Genomic DNA, 19,850 nt, shown 5'->3' on the forward strand with positions numbered 1-19,850 from the left:
CAGTTCTTCAAACCTGAAAGAGTTCATGGCCGTCCTTCGGTCCCTACAAGAAGTTCTTCCCCTGATCAAAGACCGACATGTAAAGATATTATCCGACAATGGTTCCGTTGTAGCATATCTGAACCATCAAGGCGGAACACGGTCAAAGTCTCTGGGAGCTCTGGCGGTTTAGATTTTCTTTCCCTAGTAGAGGGGAGAGCCTTGTCCTTGTCGGCTCTTCACATCAGGGGTGTGTACAATTGGAAGGCGGATTATTTGAGTCGTCAGGCTCTGGATCAGAGGGAATGGTCCCTCAATCAATCTATTTTTTCCAGGATAGTCAGACTCTGGGGATTACCGCTAATAGATTTGTTTGCCACCAAAGCAAACAGGAAAGTGGAGAAGTTTTTCTTCCTATCACCAACAGACCTTCCAAATGCAGTGGACGCCTTGCTTCAGCCATGGATCCAGGGTCTATTATATGCGTTCCCCCTCTTCAGATTATCCCCAGAGTTCTGAAGAAGGTCAGAGAGGACAAGGCAAAGATAATACTCATAGCCCCCTTCTGGCCCCGGCAAGCATTGTTGTACTGGCTAAGGATCATGTCTATAGCCGATCCCCGGGTCCTGCCGGAGATCCCGGATCTTCTTATGCAAGGCCCAATTGTTCATCCCCCAGTGAAGGGACTCCATTTGACAGCGTGGCTTTTGAGCGGCGTTTGTTGTTAGACAAGGGGTTATCAGAGTCTGTTGTTGCCACCATGTTGCTAAGTAGGAAACTGGTAACAACCAAAATTTATGCCAGAACTTGGGGGCGTTTTTTAAGTTCTTGGGTGTATCTCCATCTACTTCCTGTCAGTTCCAGCTCATTAAGGTTCTGGATTTTCTCCAGGGAGGTGTAGAAAATGGTTTGGCATTAAGCACGTTAAAAGTACAAGTGGCGGCCCTTAGTGTGTTGTTTGACTACAGATTATCTTGTCATCCTTGGATTATTAGGTTCTGTAAGTCAGTATCCAGGAGTCTCCCTACTAGGATGCTTAGGACACCACCTTGGGATCTTAGTCTAGTATTAAAGGCTATCGTTAAACCCCCCTTTCAAGCCTATAGACACCTTGCCGATAAAAATGTTGACCTTGAAATGTATCTTTCTAGTGGCCATTACCTCGGCTAGAAGAATAGGCAAGCTTCAGGCCCTCTCCATAAGTCCTCCAAGACCAAGAGATGATTCTCCCTTCTTTCTGTGCAGAGCCCAAAAATCAGAGAGAGGTGGAGTTTCACTGTCTGGACGTTAGGAAATGTGTTTTAGAATATATGGAGGCTACTAAAGACTGGAGAAAATAGTCTTCATTATTCGTTTTGTATTCCGGTCAAAACAAAGGGAACTTTAGCTACATGGATTAAACAGGCTATTTCTCTACATAGCTTATCTTTCTATGCAGAAAACCTGTTCTTTCTGGATGGTCGGCCGATTCTACCAGAGCAGTTTCTACCTCATGGGCAGAAAAAGCAGAAGCTTCCATACAGGACATATGCAAAGCAGCAACGTGGTCTTCTGCTTCTACATTCTATAGGCACTATAGATTAAATCTCTCTGCGGTGTCTGATCTTTCCTTCGGGCGTAAGGTCCTTCAAGCTGTGGTTCCCCCATAAATTTCACTCTCCGGAATATCTCCTGGTGCGATCATAGGACGTAGGGATAAATGATAATTACTTACCGGTAATTTAGTTTTCCGAAGTCCATGACAGCACCCTTCTATTCCCCCCCTTTTTACCTTCCTTTCCTGTTCCTAAAGTATTGGTGATGGGTTGAGTTTCTATTTTCACAAGGTGTGCATAAAAAAAAATAATAATAATTTAACGCTAACCGAAAAAATAAGATGGGATTGGCCCAAGTGGAATGAATGGATCAAAGGTGGTCTCTCATCTCTGGAAACTACTGAATGAGGGAGAGGCTCCTTTTACTTTATACCTGTGGGTTTCCTGTCCTGGGAGGCGAATCCTCTCTCCTGGTGCTGTCATGGACTTCGGAAAACTAATATACCGGTAAGTAATTATAATTTTTGGTTGCCCATGTCTGCAGTAGATAGCTTGGGGTCTATTGGTGACCTCATCTTTTAAGTACAACCTAGAGTCAGGTCCATTGCTTGTGACAGCTGGAGATCTGCAGGAATCACAGGAAATCAGTAGACAACTAGGTTTTAGCTGTGGCTCTTCAAAAATTTAAAGTCCTTTCCGTGTACTGTATGTTTTACAGAAGCACTGTATGAAACTGTCTTCTGTATAGTGTAACAGGAGGGGGGCATTCGGTTAAAGGGGGAATAGGAGATTTATAGAAGCTGAAGTGGGCAGAATTGATATAAAGACATGTTGGAAGATTGGCATTAGTGGTAGGTCCATGAACATTGCAGTCTGATTTATTTCTATGACCATCAAGATTATCCTGGAGATTAAGGGGCCCTTAGTTCTTGTGATCAGTATAAGACCCAGCTCATGGATCCTTGCCAAATTTATCCCAGATACAGTGTCGAAATATTGGTAAAACCATAAAGTTACTTTTAGCAGGTTTCTTTTGAGGCCCTTCAGATTTCTTCTCCATATGATTCTCTACTCTCTGTTCTCTCAATCCCGACCCATGTATTGCACTTTAATTTATGCCCCTTTTTTCTGCATCACACACAAAAGATCATTTTTCTCCAGAGCTCATTTTTTATTTATTTTTTATCTCATCTGCCACTTTAATGAACTGTAATTCTCTATCACAGCACATGACAATAGACTAAATGAATTTGATAAGAATCTGAGCCAATGCAGAGATAAGTTCTCACCTTTCCTTAGGCTTTTTCGAGGACCATAGCAACCTTAAAAGCAGTGTGTAATAGCAGTATTCATCCATATTTTCAGAAATCTTCAATCTAGATAGCTAGCTAGCTTTGAAATAGATCATTAGACAGAAAGGTAGTAGGATAGATATATCTGCCCCATGAACCAGATCTCTAAAAGGTTGTAGATAAAAGATGGCTAGATCTGTAGATACAATGCATACGGAAAGTCTTCAGACCCGGTCACTTTTTCACATTTTATTTTGCGGCCTTGTGCTAAAATAAAATAAAAAAGTTTCAAGCAACTTCCCACCCAACCATCAGTCTGCATACAATGCCCAATAGTGAGAAAGTGAATTGAAATTGACATTGAAAAGGGAAGACTAAAATTTGGCATGGTGGCATAGATGTAAGTATACAGACACTTTGTTATGACACTTGCAATTTAGCTCTGGGTGGCTCTCATTTCCCTTGATCTTCAAGAAGTTTTTGCACCTAGATTGGAGTCGCCTGTGGTAAATTCAGTTGAATGGACATGATTTGAACAGACACACTCTTGTCTATATAAGATGTCCATGCATATCAGAGCAAAAACCAAGCCAAGAGGAGGAAAGAACTGCCTGTGGAGCTCAGAGACAGGATTGTATGGAGGCACAGATTTGAAGAAGGGTACAAAATGTTTCCAAGAGCACAGTGGCCTTCATATTTCTTGAATAGAAGAAGTTTGGAAAACCAAGACTCTTTCTAGATATGGCCATCCGACAAAGATGGGGCCTCAGTAAGAGATGTGACCAGGAAGCCAGTGGCCACTCTAGTTGAGAGGCAAAGATCCTGTGTGCAGACTGCAGCATTCCAACAATCTGGTCTTTAGATCTGTTTAAGGGAAAGCTAAAGAGAGCAAAGTACAGAGATATTCTTAATAAAAACCTGATCCAGAGTGCTCTGGGTCTCAGACTGGGCTGAAGGTTCACCTTCCAACAGTGACCCTAAGCACACAGTCAAGACAACACAGGAGCAGCTTAGGGACAACTGTTGATGTCCTTGAGTGGCCCAGCCAGAGCCCTGACTTGAACCCAATTGAACATCTCTGGAGAGACCCGAAAATGGCTGTTCACGCATAGTCCTCATCCAACCTGACAGGGCTAGAGAGGATCTGCAGAGATGAATGGCAGGAAATCCCCAATTCCAGGTGTGAAAACCTTGTGGCATCATCCCCAAGGAGACTTGTGGTTGTAATCGCTGCCAAAGGTGCTTCAACTAAGTTAGCAAAGATTTTGAACATTGTGTTTTCTCTTTCTCATTATGGGGTATTGAGTGCAGATTGATGAGAAAAACTGGAATTAGTTTTTATTTTAGCAGAAGGAGCAACATAACTAAATGTGAAAAAAAGTGAAAGGGTCTGAAGATTTAACAAATGCATTGTACATACTGTAGATGGATATAGATAAATCGTTTCTTTCTTTTAGAACATGACAGACCTGGTCTCTTGATCCCACAAGTTCCTACAAGTGTACACGCAGCTATGGTGTTTAATTTCCATACCTCTGCTGAGATCTATTCTTAAGTGGATAATTCTTTCCCTTTTCATTAATTTTAATGATTTTTTTCTCACTTTGCACATTTGTCTGACAAAGAATGAATATTATATTAAAATAAGTTTTTCAATAAAAGTAGAGAACAATAAGCCTTATCTTACTCGGCTGCACGCCATTGTCAGCGTTCATTAGTTATAAACTGTTTAGAAATGGAAATTAACAAAACACTTATTACTTCTGCACAAAGTCAGAACAAGAAGATAAAGAAAATTCATAAACGAGCAGTTCAGTCACATTGGGAACTTTCTGCACCCGTTTATATTCACGTCTGAAGAGAGAGAATTGAAGTACTTATAGCCTTATCTACTGGGAGTGGTATTGCAGTACGCAGCCCTGCAGGGTATTGCGATAGTGAGGTCACGGTTACTAGGCAAACGAGGGTTGCTCTTGGTTACTCACAGTTTATAGGATGACCCTGGGCAGGCGTACAGCAGTGATGGAGAGGCTGGCACAGAAGTCCTCTGGGGCACTCTCAGTGTATAGGGACCAGGCCGGTGGTAGGTGAGGTGCCCTATGTTTTGCAGGTTTAATGTGTCTGTGGCAAGATCCCTTTAAGATTCGTGACGCCAGTGCCGGTAACGGTGGCACACCATTTGATAGCAGTAATAAGTGAGGAACACAGTTTGCAGTGAACCAAAACTTTCTTTACTGGAACAGTTAACTATATACAGTTCTTTAGGTTCAGTTCCATATGACAGAAGCAGTTTCAAGCAGGCTTTTACAATAATGGCAGGCAACAATGTTCTTGCAAGATACTCAGAGGGTTAAACACACTCACAGATCAGGCTGCACCTTTTCCTCAGAAATCCTGTGCACTATTCCTCAGAACTCCTGTCTGTTTTGATCCAAAGGCCCATATGCCCTATTGGTGGCTTTATCCTTGGTAAAGAAACTTCCTCAGGTATATATCTCCTTGCATTAAATAGACTCTTCTGCCCTTCAGCTCTCTTGTCTGGCTGGAAACACTTCTGCTCTGCTCTGTACTGTACTTTGTAGGAACTGCAGGTTTCTCAGGAGGTAACTCTTCCCCTGGTAGCATCTAGAAGCCTGGGCTGTCTAGCTGCATGTCAGAAGCTCACTTCAGCTGCTGCCTAGCTAAAGTGTCTTCTTGCTTCTGACTCCACACACACAGACCTCTCCCCTGAACAGGACCTGACTATTTATATTAGGGGTTCCCTAGCTCCCTCTACTGTCTTGGAGGAGGAATTACACCCTAACAGGCACATAAATAACATGAATAAAGTGACATTATGCATCAAGATGACATATAAGACACAATAGCCCTGTTCCACAGGAGGTGGAGAACAACGTGGCCCAATTGACCCTTGTGTAGTGCCCACATTTACCTAGTGGAACACTACAGTATTTTTGTAGTTAAGTTCTTATGTACAGGGAGCAGTACTGTGAAGATGTTGTATAGGGGGCAGTATTATCAGTTATAGTCATTTGCCATGTTATAGTGATCCCATGGCCATCAGTAAACCCAAAAGTAACACATAACTTACCTTATCAATACTTGGCCATTCTCCCCTCCTGACAGCCGCTTGTTGGTATTGTTTACAGCGCCATAACTTACTGAACAGGAAGACAGTACTCTCTGTGCCTACATCATTTACAGGCAGGGACAGGGAGGCAGTACTATCTGTACCTACATCATTTACAGGGAGTAACAGGGAGGTAGTACTGTCTGTGTCTACATTATTTACAGGAAGAAACATTGAGGAAGTACTATCTGTACCTACAGTACATCATTTACAGGAAGACTGCTATATTTGTTGAAACATATAATTGAGGGGTAAGTTACATAAATTGTGTCTCAATTTATAAAAATCTAGAACACTGTATTTTTGCAGCATAAAATGGCGCCTGCACTATATATATTACATGTAGTACAGGTGCCAGTTTGACCAATCATAGCAGTATCATTTTTAAGTTCGGAATGTTATGTATTTAGTGGGACACTACATACCACGTTGCTTTAACGTTGACCGTCCTCAGCGCAACACAAGGGGCCCTGCCCAGCTGGAAACTGTCACCTGAAAGACAAGAAATGCAAAGCAGGAACACACATCTACATTTGCAGTACATATATATCAGGCAGCTCCGCTGGCAAAGGAACAAGTCCGGTGAAAAGGGGCATTGTTCTCTTCACTCAGGATAGTATAGGGAACAGGGGGCGCTGACCTGGTGTAGCGTATCTGGGATAACCAGGATAGTTCATAATTATTAAATACAGTAGTCCATAATAAAACAGCATCTCAGAGGCCCTCAGGCGTTGGGGTCATCTCTGGGCACATTTCTTGAAATTATGATTTGCATATAAGAGTCACAGCACATAAAAGTCCACATTATTAAAATGGCATATAAAATAGTGCTGCAATGGTTAAGGTGCAAAAATGAACAACAGGCACAACTTGGCTTAAGTGCTTGAAAACAGGCAGGGGGTCCTGTAAACGGTATGGCAGCAGAGCATTAGGACTTCTCAGTGGTCAAGCAATCACCACTGGGCCGTGGGGAACTGGCAGTAGCTCAATGGTCCCAAAACAAAGGACTCCTGTCCTGTAAGGGTTAAATCCACTTGTTAGGGTCCCTCATCAAAATCATGGCCTGGCAGGCCTACTCACAGGTATGTGTCGAATCCACTATGGTCATCAGTGGTACATCCTGGCTCTGCTCTGGGCCTTGGCCTGAAACGAGGATCCATGATTGGCTAGGCCCACAAAATAGTGTTAGCGGGTAGTTGCAACATAAATGGGCCTCTCACGGTTATAGGCCCCATTGGTCTGGGGGTGAAGACTGTAGGAGGCTCCGTGGGTCTAGGTGTAATCACAGCAGGAGGCTCTGCGGGTCTGGGTGGCGCTGGCTGCAAGCGGCGGACCCGACACCTTGAATAAGAAAGTCTCTCCGGTGCCGCGACAGCGGGCACAGTTACAGGGGGCACCCAGCTGACAGGGACAGGAACCCTGACCTCTGGCTCAGGGGCATCTGAGTCCTTTGGCAGATCCTCTTCCTCGGGTGGCGGAGTCACCACTCTGGATGCAGCAAGTTGGCGCAGGCCACGAAGGTGAAGTTCCAATCTCACGATCTGTTCCTCCAGACTTTCGGATGCTGCGTCGCTGCTGGAATCCGTCACAGTAACAGCAGGTTCAGGTAAGGGATCTGGCTTCTCTGGCACGGTCTCCGCAGGTTCTGGCGTCGCATCTGCACTCTTCCCTCGCCGTATGTTATCTAGTGCTGCATGGAACTTTTCTAAGTTCTCTATGTCCTTCAAGGTTTTCTCCCGGCGAGGCAGCTCAGGTGAGGGGTACGGACTCACCCACCTCTCCAATACCGTCAACTGCCAAAACACATTTGGGCCAATGAAGGAGCCTCGTTCCTGAAGGGTATTGTGCGCTGATTCTGTCGGGCGCTCCGGTTCGCGTCCCGGACTGGCAGATTCTTGGGGCTCCTCCCAATCTTTGGATCCCGGCTTGGGACGGGTTATGGCTGTTGCGTAGGGGCCTCGCAGGCCCTCGGCAGGGGTAAACTCCACCTCCTCTCCTTCGCGGAGGTTGTGCAGGTGATCCGGCAGGTAGCTGCGCTTGACAGACCTCCGGTTCACAAACAAGTCTCTGCCGGTAGTATAGTCTTTGATTAAGCCGAAGCCCCGTTCCTTATCAAAGGTCACCACTACCCCCATTCTCCTTTCCAGGCGTGGTTGAGTTTCAGCGTGACGATCGTATATGGTCTTGGCCAATTCTTCGAAATAAATTTTCTTGCGCGTGGTCTTTTTTATGACCGCTTCCCGTACCTTCGCCATCAGTGCAGACCACTGCATACTGGGCCTAGCAAAGTCTTTCCATGAGCCAAAGTATGGCTCAGGCTGCGATCCTGACGGCAGGCTGGTGGGTCTCTCCGGTCCCGGAGTGTAGGCCGGTGGCGCTTCTTCTTTTTCCAACAAGGTGGACGCCATAATTGGAACAACAGGTTAGGCTAATAAGTCGGAGCGATCCTCACTCTGCAGCATGCTCGATCCTTCTCTGGAGAGCGACAGGGCGGCACCTATTATTTCAGACAAGACCTCCCATTGCCCTGGGAGGCCACCCCCAGGTCCTCCAACATGTGGGAGGCGGAGTCCATACTGGCAGACATGCAAATTTCAAGATAAGGCGGTGGCGCGGACATCCAGTCTTTCCCGCACTTTTAGCAGAAGGCGCCAATTTTTCCCGCCAACAAAATGCAGAGATGGCGCAGCAATAAATCAGTCCGTCAGCTTAAGCGGCCATTTTTTAGCAAAACGCTGTCTATTCACTGACCTCAAGCGGTGACTTACTAAGCGGCAAACAGTCCATAAAAACACAATTCTCACACCGCAATTTTTTACAGTTCTTGGCCCAGCAATTTTCCAAATAAACGGATAGGGCTTTATCACTTTATGGGCAATATTGGCACACAGTTTATATTCCACAATGGCGTAGGAATGATCGCAATCCTGTTCGTGACGCCAAAATATGCAGTACGCAGCCCTGCAGGGTATTGCGATAGTGAGGTCACGGTTACTAGGCAAACGAGGGTTGCTCTTGGTTACTCACAGTTTATAGGATGACCCTGGGCAGGCGTACAGCAGTGATGGAGAGGCTGGCACAGAAGTCTTCTGGGGCACTCTCAGTGTATAGGGACCAGGCCGGTGGTAGGTGGGGTGCCCTAGGTGTTGCAGGTTTAATGTGCCTGTGGCAAGATCCCTTTAAGATTCGTGACGCCAGTGCCGGTAACGGTGGCACACCGATTGATAGCAGTAATAAGTGAGGAACACAGTTTGCAGTGAACCAAAACTTTCTTTACTGGAACAGTTAACTATATACAGTCGTGGCCAAAAGTTTTGAGAATGACACAAATATTAGTTTTCACAAAGTTTGCTGCTAAACTGCTTTTAGATCTTTGTTTCAATTGTTTCTGTGATGTAGTGAAATATAATTACACGCACTTCATACGTTTCAAAGGCCCTTCTTTTTCAGGACCTCTGCAATTCGACTGGGCATGCTCTCAATCAACTTCTGGGCCAATTCCTGATGGATAGCAACCCATTCTTTCATAATCACTTCTTGGAGTTTGTCAGAATTAGTGGGTTTTTGTTTGTCCACCCGCCTCTTGAGGATTGACCACAAGTTCTCAATGGTATTAAGATCTGGGGAGTTTCCAGGCCATGGACCCAAAATGTCAACGTTTTGGTCCCCGAGCCACTTAGTTATCACTTTTGCCTTATGGCACGGTGCTCCATCGTGCTGGAAAATGTATTGTTCTTCACCAAACTGTTGTTGGATTGTTGGAAGAAGTTGCTGTTGGAGGGTGTTTTGGTACTATTCTTTATTCATGGCTGTGTTTTTGGGCAAAATTGTGAGTGATGGATGATAAGCAACCCCACACATGAATGGTCTCAGGATGCTTTACTGTTGGCATGACACAGGACTGATGGTAGCGCTCACCTTTTCTTCTCCGGACAAGCCTTTTTCCAGATGCCCCAAACAATCGGAAAGAGGCTTCATCAGAGAATATGACTTTGCCCCAGTCCTCAGCAGTCCATTCACCAAACTTTCTGCAGAAGATCAATCTGTCCCTGATGTTTTTTTTGGAGAGAAGTGGCTTCTTTGCTGCCCTTCTTGACACCAGGCCATCTTCCAAAAGTCTTCGCCTCACTGTGCGTGCAGATGCGCTCACACCTACCTGCTGCCATTCCTGAGCAAGCTCTGCACTGGTGGTACTCCGATCCTGCAGCTGAATCCTCTTTAGGAGACGATCCTGGCGCTCGCTGGACTTTCTTGGACGCCCTGAAGCCTTCTTAACAAGAATTGAACCTCTTTCCTTGAAGTTCTTGATGATCCTATAAATTGTTGATTGAGCTGCAATCTTAGTAGCCACAATATCCTTGCCTGTGAAGCCATTTTTATGCAACGCAATGATGGCTGCACGCGTTTCTTTGCAGGTCACCATGGTTAACAATGGAAGAACAAGGATTTCAAGCATCACTCTCCTTTTAACATGTCAAGTCTGCCATTTTAACCCAATCAGCCTGACATAATGATCTCCAGCCTTGTGCTCGTCAACATTCTCACCTGAGTTAACAAGACGATTACTGAAATGATCTCAGCAGGTCCTTTAATGACAGCAATGAAATGCAGTGGAAAGTTTTTTTGGGGATTTAGTTAAGTTTCATGGCAAAGAAGGACTATGCAATTCATCTGATCACTCTTCATAACATTCTGGAGTATATGCAAATTGCTATTATAAAAACTTAAGCAGCAACTTTTCCAATTCCCAATATTTATGTCATTCTCAAAACTTTTGGCCACGACTGTACAGTTCTTTAGGTTCAGTTCCATATGACACAAGCAGTTTCAAGCAGGCTTTTATAATAATGGCAGGCAACAATGTTCTTGCAAGATACTCAGAGGGTTAAACACACTCACAGATCAGGCTGCACCTTTTCCTCAGAAATCCTGTGCACTATTCCTCAGAACTCCTGTCTGTCTTGATCCCAAGGCCAGTATGCCCTATTGGTGGCTTTATCCTTGGTAAAGAAACTTCCTCAGGTATATATCTCCTTGCATTAAATAGACTCTTCTGCCCTTCAGCTCTCTTGTCTGGCTGGAAACACTTCTGCTCTGCTCTGTACTGTACTTTGTAGGAACTGCAGGTTTCTCAGGAGGTAACTCTTCCCCTGGTAGCATCTAGAAGCCTGGGCTGTCTAGCTGCATGTCAGAAGCTCACTTCAGCTGCTGCCTAGCTAAAGTGTCTTCTTGCTTCTGACTCCACACACACAGACCTCTCCCCTGAACAGGACCTGACTATTTATATTAGGGGTTCCCTAGCTCCCTCTACTGTCTTGGAGGAGGAATTACACCCTAACAGGCCTGATAGTCATTTAAAGCAGGGAAAATGCACATAAATAACATGAATAAAGTGACATTATGCATCAAGATGACATATAAGACACAATGGCCCTGTTCCACAGGAGGTGGAGAACAACGTGGCCCAATTGACCCTTGTGTAGTGCCCACATTTACCTAGTGGGACACTACAGTATTTTTGTACTTAAGTTCTTATGTACAGGGAGCAGTACTGTGAAGATGTTGTATAGGGGGCAGTATTATCAGTTATAGTCATTTGCCATGTTATAGTGATCCCATGGCCATCAGTAAACCCAAAAGTAACACATAACTTACCTTATCAATACTTGGCCATTCTCCCCTCCTGACAGCCGCTTGTTGGTATTGTTTACAGCGCCATAACTTACTGAACAGGAAGACAGTACTCTCTGTGCCTACATCATTTACAGGCAGGGACAGGGAGGCAGTACTATCTGTACCTACATCATTTACAGGGAGTAACAGGGAGGTAGTACTGTCTGTGTCTACATTATTTACAGGGAGCAATAGGGAGGCAGTATTGTCTGTGCCTACATCATTTACAGGAAGAAACAGGGAGGAAGTACTATCTGTACCTACAGTACATCATTTACAGGAAGACTGCTATATTTGTTAAAACATATAATTGAGGGGTAAGTTACATAAATTGTGTCTCAATTTATAAAAATGTAGAACACTGTATTTTTGCAGCATAAAATGGCGCCTGCACTATATATATTACATGTAGTACAGGTGCCAGTTTGACCAATCATAGCAGTATCATTTTTAAGTTCGGAATGTTATGTATTTAGTTCTTTATTTGGCATTAATGGCAGCCAAGCTCATCCCGGAGGGTTTCCAGAGAGGGGTTCACCCAGCCTTTACTTTTCCTGCCTCTTCCTTTGCAACTGTCCCTGACTTTGTCTCTTTGTCAGCTTCATCAGCCTCCCATCAGACTCCTCAGCCTACATCAGTTTCACATCACACCTCATTGCGCCATTAGCCTCAGATCAGCCTCCTATCAGACCCCCCCAGCCTACATCAGCCTCAGATCAGACTCCCATCAGACCTCCCAGCCTCAGATCAGAACCCCATCAGACCCTCCCTAGTCTTAGATCATCCCCCATCATACCCCCAGCCTCAGATCAGACCGCACAGCCTCAATTGGACCCCCATCAGACCTCCCAGCCTCAGACCAGACCCTCCCCAGCCTCAGACCAGACCCTGCCCAGCCTTAGATCAGACCCCCAGCCTCGGATCAGACCCCCAGCCTTAAATTAGACCCCCATCAGACCCTCCCCACCCTTCATTAGCTTCAGATCAGCCCTTATCAGACCAACCCAGCATCCAATTCGACCTCAGATCATACTTTAAAAAAAATGAATAAATAAACTTACCTCTTTAGCTCTGGACGGCACTGCCACTTGAAGATTCACTTACCCTTCCTGGTCTTCTTCCCGCCGCACTGTACTGTGACCTGACAGCGCACAGCGTCAGGTCATAGTGCGCTTCTACGTGTACCATGTCCTGACACTGTATGTGTCAGGACACAGAGCGGGACCTGGAAGAAGACCAGGGAAGGTGAGTAGAGCCAGTGCAGTGCTGTTCTCATCTTCCTGTGCTTTCTGTATGCTAATGACCAGTTCCATAATGGAAGCAGTCATTAACATTTTCACTATATGCTCTGGCAGGGGGCCACATGAAATGATCCCGTGGGCTGTATGTGGCCCGCAGGCCAGATGTTCCCCACCCCTGACCTACATCATTTACATGGAGAGACAGGGAGGTAGTACTATCTGTACCTACATCATTTACACGGAGAGACAGAGAGGCAGTAGTATCTGTACCTACGTCATTGACAGGGAGGCAGTACTATCTGTACCTACATCATTAACAGGGAGACAGTACTATCTGTACCTACATCATTTAAAGGGAGAGACTGGGGGACAGTTCTATCTGTACCTACATCACTTACAGGGTGGCAGTGCTATCTGTGCCTACATCATTTACAGGGAGGCAGTACTATCTGTACCTACATCATTTACAGGGAGAGACAGGGAGGCAGTACTGTCTGTACCTACATCATGTACAGGGAGTAATTGGGAGGCAGTGCTACCTGTGCCTACATCATTTACATGGGGTAAGAGGGAGGCAGTACTGTCTGTGTCTACATCATTTACAAGGAGGCAACACTGTCTGTTCCGCCAATATTTACAGGGAGTAACAGATAGGCAGTACCATCTTTAAGTGCATCATTTACCAGGGGTAACATGGAGGCTGTACTGTGTGCTCCTATATCATTGGAAAAAGTCTGATACCGTACGCCTGATGAAGAGACTGGTGATGTCTCGAAAGCTTGCTATGTAATATCATTACTTTCATTTTTGTTAGCCGTTAAAAGGCATCAAACCTGCAATACTCTTATTTTTCTCTTAATGAGAGCACTTCTATGTCACTTACAGAGGGTAACAGGGAGGCAGTACTGTTTGTTTATACATAATTTACAGGGAGTAACAGGGAGGCAGAACTGGCTGTGTACTCATGTCATGTGGGTTTTACTGTGTGTTTGTGTGTGTGTGTGTGTGTGTGTGTGTGTGTGTTGTCGGTGCATCATACAAATCTGACCTTCAGCCTCAATAAATTTAGTTTCTTGACGTTTAAAGTCATTTACAGCTTCAGTGACCCAGAGCAAAGGAGATTTAAATCCAGTGTTAGTCTATCATTGTGTCATACCTGTTAGTGGCTGCATCATGTAAGCCTTTATGTCTTTGTGTGGTTATAAGTTGCAATGCGTGGTCATAAACGCTTTGTGGAGATGGCTATATTGGGTGCAGGTACAAAAATAATAGAAAAATGTGTCTTACAGATTGTTCCAGCATCAGCCTGGGAACCTGTCATGTTGACCTTGGTAACTGATCTGAGCCAGCATGTTATAGAGCAGGAGGTACTGAGCAGATATATAGTTTTGTGGGGAGATATTCAGTAGAACTTGTCATTTATTCATTTAAATCTCCGCTCATTCTTGGCTTAAAGAGTCGCTGTTTCACACAATTTAATTTAATAGAGGATGGTTTAATTAGGACATTTCTAAATCACTTTATTTAAAAAATCCGCCTTCATCCACCTGAAAAAACATAGCCATTAGGGGTCTCACTTCCACCTAACTGGCAGTCCACTGCCTGTTGTCATGCTAGAGCCGTCTATAGTAACAGAGACACAAAAGACAGTTCACAGAAAATGGGGGATTGTCAGACCTAGCTGAGAACCTGAACCTGGTGGAAGAACTGCTTATATTGTGTACTGCTTCTGAAGGGCCGAGGACCTCTTGTGTGTTTGTAAATGTGATTTCTACCTCCGTATCAGCTTTCTGAGCTCCCTTGAAAAAAAACAAATATAGTTTGGAAGTGAGGGCAGCACTGGCAGATTGCACAGAAGGGAGACGCCCGCTGCTTGTGAGAGAAATGCTTCTAGCTGTGCAGGTGAAACAGGGAATTATATGGTTGAGGAAGACATTAAAGAAGCCCATAAAAAAAGATCTGCTCCTTCACAGTTATTACAATGAAACATAGCCATTATGTAAACTTTGTTTTGAAAACTCAGGTATGTTTTAAGAGTCTAGTGGGCGGTGCTAGTTAATGACTGACAGCTGTTCCTGTATACATAATCATTCAGGGAAGGCTGTCCTACTGAGATGGTATAATATTCTGTACATTACAAAATATTAATTTTAGACAACACTGTATATGAGTCTGCTCTGTTCCTGCTGCTCTATAACATGTTGCCTGCAGATTGGACATCATTGGCAGAAAATGAACAGAAAATGACTGCAACATTGGCAGGGATGGGTGTGGGAGCGACTGGACATTAATTGACATATCAGTGGTCAAGATTCAGGAGGGTGAATGGAGACTCCCATGTGTATATATGCGTGAGATATACAGTATATGTGTATGTTTTATTTCTTTTCTTTGAGGTTGGGGTGTTTGTTTTTTTTTAATTTATTTTTTTCAAGAAATGTTGATTTAAGTTTTTTGTAAGATATATGCTACAGAAAATCTGAACCTGCAGTTTTTAGCAGGGTCGAACAACTGTCTAATGTGCATCGCGAGCTCCCAACTCTCCCCCGACAGATGGGCATCTCAAGGATCACTGGGGGTCTGGGCAGTCAGATCTTTTATCTTGGTAACATGCTCTCCTGCCATGCATTTCTTGTAGTCAATAATTCCTTTAGAAGCTCACCAAAAAGTTAGGGGATCATCAATTCTAATGGTTCCTTTGTCAAGGATCCCTGAAAAAAATACATTATAAGGGTGGGTTCACACATAGGGGTTGTGGCATTTTTTGAGACAAATCCAGAGGTGGATCCAGCAGATAGAAGTATAGGTCTTACCTTTTCATTTTTTACTTTCTTCCAATATACTTCTTGCTTTGGCTCAAAAAACTCCTACAAACAGCTACATGTGGACCAACCTTAGAGAAACATATTCCATATAGCTATTACTTTGGTAATGGGTCATGACTTTAAAGCAGGGGTCACAGCCCAAGGTTGCAGTCCCTGCCCTGCTGGACAGAAACACTGCAGAGGCCATCTCTTTACTGCAGTAGACTGTGTTTTAAGCAGGTTAAAGTTTTTTTTTGATAGTCCCCATTTGATAGAAGGTTTACTTGACAAGCTGATGACAAAGTGTCTACCTGCTGCTATCCCTAGCATTCAGTTCTAATCTGTGGGGAAACCTAGAGGTAGGTGTTGAATTTCCCTGCAGCGCCACCACAGGAATAAATAAGCATTACACAGTGTCAAGTCAAATACATGGGTTGCCGATGTAATACAGGACTGGACAGATAAAATGCCCCAGATTTTGCATTGTGGCCCAGGAGCATCGAGTTACACTTCTGCAAACATGGTATATACTTATGATTTTGCAGTTTCAAGCTTGTAGCTTGAAAACTTTGAATAACACATCTTTTCCCTTCTTTATTCCAGGATGAGTTTGATCCTTTCAAGAGCACTGCATCATCTAGAAGAAATCGGCGGTAGATGTTGTTAGCCCTATTAAGGCTGTCATCACATTTTTCTACTTCGTTAGCAGTAACGAGAGGCATCAAAGAACCATCCAGTCTCCTATTTTATTAACAGTTGTCTGCCCTTTTCACTCCGATATGCACTATGATTATGAAGGCACGTTGCTTTGACAAGTATTGATCTCACGTCTGTACTTGTCCCAATCATCTTCTGCTCTTAGCGGCTTGGTGAAGTCTCCTTTTATCGTACTAATTTGTTAATGGAAAAGTCTATAATCGGTTTTCAGATATACATTTTTAGATAATTCATGTTTTGTGAAAAGGTTAAGACACCTTCTGTGCCTTATATTTATGACACTTTAAACCGCACCTACAACTGCTACTCTACAGCTTGTGTACAAATTGCATTTTCAGCATGTCCCATTCTGCTGCCATTTTCGGGAGATAGAGAATGTTTAGAAGCTGCTAAGGATAGACAGAATAGCTGCAGAACTAATAAATGGGTGTGATTGACAGGAGCTGAAAACTGCTAGCTGTCTAGATTGAAAACAGCCATAGAACTGCTCATTGACAATGACCAAGACTGACAACAGCTGTAGAACTGATAGTTGACAACAACCTAGACTAAAAACAGCCATACAACTGCTCATTGACAATGACCACGACTGACAACAGCTGTAGAACTGATAGTTGACAACAACAAGACTAAAAACAGCCGTAAAACTGGTCATTGACAATGACCACGACTGACAACAGCTGTAGAACTGATAGTTGACAACAACCTAGACTAAAAACAGCCATACAACTGCTCATTGACAATGACCACGACTGACAACAGCTGTAGAACTGATAGTTGACAACAACCAAGACTAAAAACAGCCATACAACTGCTCATTGACAATGACCACGACTGACAACAGCTGTAGAACTGATAGTTGACAACAACAAGACTAAAAACAGCCGTAAAACTGGTCATTGACAATGACCACGACTGACAACAGCTGTAGAACTGATAGTTGACAACAACCTAGACTAAAAACAGCCATACAACTGCTCATTGACAATGACCACGACTGACAACAGCTGTAGAACTGATAGTTGACAACAACCAAGACTAAAAATAGCCGTAAAACTGCTCATTGACAATGACCACGACTGACAACAGCTGTAGAACTGATAGTTGACAACAACCAAGACTTAAAACACCCAGAGAACTGATAGTTGATAACAGCCAAAGCTGAGAACAGCTGTAACTGATGGATGACAACAAAAGACAAATCTGAAAACAACTGCCAAGACTGCATATAACTGTAGATCTGTAGTTGACAATGACCAATACTGAAATAGATGCAGAACTGAAAGTTGACAGCCGTGACTGTTAATCGCTGTAGTACTGATGACAAAAATGAACTGATACTTGAAGGTGACCAAAAATGACAACACTTAGGAAGCTGATAGTTGACAATAGCCAAGACTAATAACAGTTGATGAACTGGTAATTGACAATGACCAAGACTGACAACAGCTGGAGAACTGGTAGTTGCAGGAGACAAGACTTTCAGCAGCTTTAAAACTGATAACTGACGGTGATGTAGACTGACAGCAGCTAGGAAGCTGATACTTGACAGTAGTAGTATTTTCATAATTCCCATAGCAGTGAATGGAGAGCACATGGCGCAAGAGCAACCGCGTCTCCACTCTCCACTACTGGACTGCCAGATATAGCCGAGCCAGTGTTTGGCTATTTTCAGAACTCCCATAGCGGTGAAAGTAGGTTGGCCACACATACAGCTGCTCCCTGTTCACTTTGTGGGTCCCGTTCTGGAGATAGGTGCAGCTCTCACATCTGGGACCCACTCATATCTGACATTGATGGCATATCCTAGCAAGTTTTTTTTTTGATCATATGATTGCAAATGCCTGTAAATACCGTAGTGACCTGTGAAGAACATTATTGGAGGGAATCACAATCAGATTGGCCACTGGGGTAACCACAAAATCAACAGCCCCTTTAATGAAAGAATCCCTTTTAATATTTAACATTAAATCCGATTTCTCTTCTGAGGTCATTGGTTTGGCTGCAGGGGTCTCGACGGACTCCATTGATTGACTCTATACCGAAGTCAATATCTAAGCATCTCTTCCCAGTGCATTTGGCAGGGGCTGACTTGACATACAAGCAATGACAGCTCACAGTTCCCCATTCTGGATTAAATTAGCTTAGCGCTCTCAAAGATCAGGATGGCTATACATGTGCAGTAAGAGAAGTATAAAAAAATCTTTGAGAAACACTGTGCCGAGTTTTCCTTTAAGAGTGTAAATGGTCGTAATCCAATTGTTGTAATGCAGCCATGGATTCTCTGGTATTCAGTGACACATGCCAACACGTTTGTGTCGGCACCACCCGATGGACTGGAGAAGAGCTATGGAAACCTACTGTATCACTCATCGTAACTTCCACTAATGCTATCGGAGAGGTACTGTAGCAACTCAAAAAAAAAGTACCAGGACCAGCTCCTGAGCCTCTATGGATGTGACACATCTAATTGACCCAACCCAAAAGTTAGTGCCCTTTTACCCCCATCCTTTATGGGTACATAGTGAAATCAGCCATTTTGTGTCCCCGGTAGTTAGAGTAACCTCTCTTTAATCTATGCAAAAAAAAAGGCAGCCTACCATGAGTTGAACAGGCATGAATAGACAGTTCTTCACATCTACTGTATATTATAAATATAAAAGTAATAATGCATGGTCTGCTGAAAATGTTCTACAAAAGTGGCGCGAGCGTGTAAACCATTATTTTCTGAATAAGCGCTAGGTAAACACACAATGTATTGCCTGCAATTCTGCACGGAGAAATCTTCAGTATAATGGAGGTTGTTAGCAGAGACCTTTGATACATGACTCATTCTGATTTAAAGGGCTATGGAAATGTCATTACGTGCAATTTTATTTTCTTCTGCTGGTTTAATTTGTCTCTTGGTATGTGGTGGCCTGCTGCTCATTATTATGTAACCCTGGGATGGGGTGGTGTTTGCAAAAATTGCTGGAATGTTAAATGTTTTTCATAATAAAGATTAGTTGTTGTTTTTTTTCTTGTCAGTTTTTTATGGTTTATTTATTATTCAACCTCATCCATATGCGTGGATGTATGAACCTTCAAAGGTGTGGAAGGCGAAGCTGCTGGTAGGCAATCGGGCATTTTACAAAGTCTTATACTCTCATAGCCATAGGGAGAAGTGATTGTAAGTCCGTTTTTATCATTGGATATGGTGGGAGGACCATGTTTTCACAAGTTGTACATTACTAGGGCAAATACGCCAACTATAGTTATCTTGCCGGTACTGTGGTGACTGCCGCTCCACTCACCATATGTCTGTCTGTTCTGTGTGTATGTGTGAAAAGGAGCATAGTTCATTGTATCTCTACTCTGTATCAGCACTGCCGAGGTTACAATCTTCTCCCCTTGTAGTGTGTGCTGCTGTCCAACTTCTGACTAATATACTCATTAACGCTGGGTTCACACCTGAGCGTACTGTAGGAGCACTCTGTATG

At 43.8% G+C, this 19,850-nt stretch overlaps 1 protein-coding gene and 1 long non-coding RNA gene across 2 annotated transcripts in view; one reads left to right on the plus strand and one right to left on the minus strand.

Moving 5' to 3' along the window:
• Nucleotides 1–19,390, plus strand: part of MRE11 (MRE11 homolog, double strand break repair nuclease) — a 325,789-nt gene extending 306,399 nt beyond the window's left edge. The window contains exon 20 of the mRNA XM_040426325.1: nt 16,258–19,390. Coding sequence (XP_040282259.1) covers nt 16,258–16,311 — 54 coding nt within the window. The 3' untranslated portion in view covers nt 16,312–19,390. The remainder of the gene's footprint in view (nt 1–16,257) is intronic.
• LOC120996429 lies at nt 11,466–15,058 on the minus strand. Its single transcript, XR_005777776.1, has 3 exons — nt 13,306–15,058; nt 13,031–13,120; nt 11,466–11,734 (listed from the first exon to the last, which is right to left on the minus strand). It is a non-coding gene; the product is annotated as an uncharacterized LOC120996429 (long non-coding RNA).
• Nucleotides 19,391–19,850: the final 460 nt, after the last annotated feature.

This window comes from Bufo bufo, chromosome 3 (assembly GCF_905171765.1).
Source record: "Bufo bufo chromosome 3, aBufBuf1.1, whole genome shotgun sequence".
NCBI classification, from domain to species: Eukaryota; Metazoa; Chordata; class Amphibia; order Anura; family Bufonidae; genus Bufo; species Bufo bufo.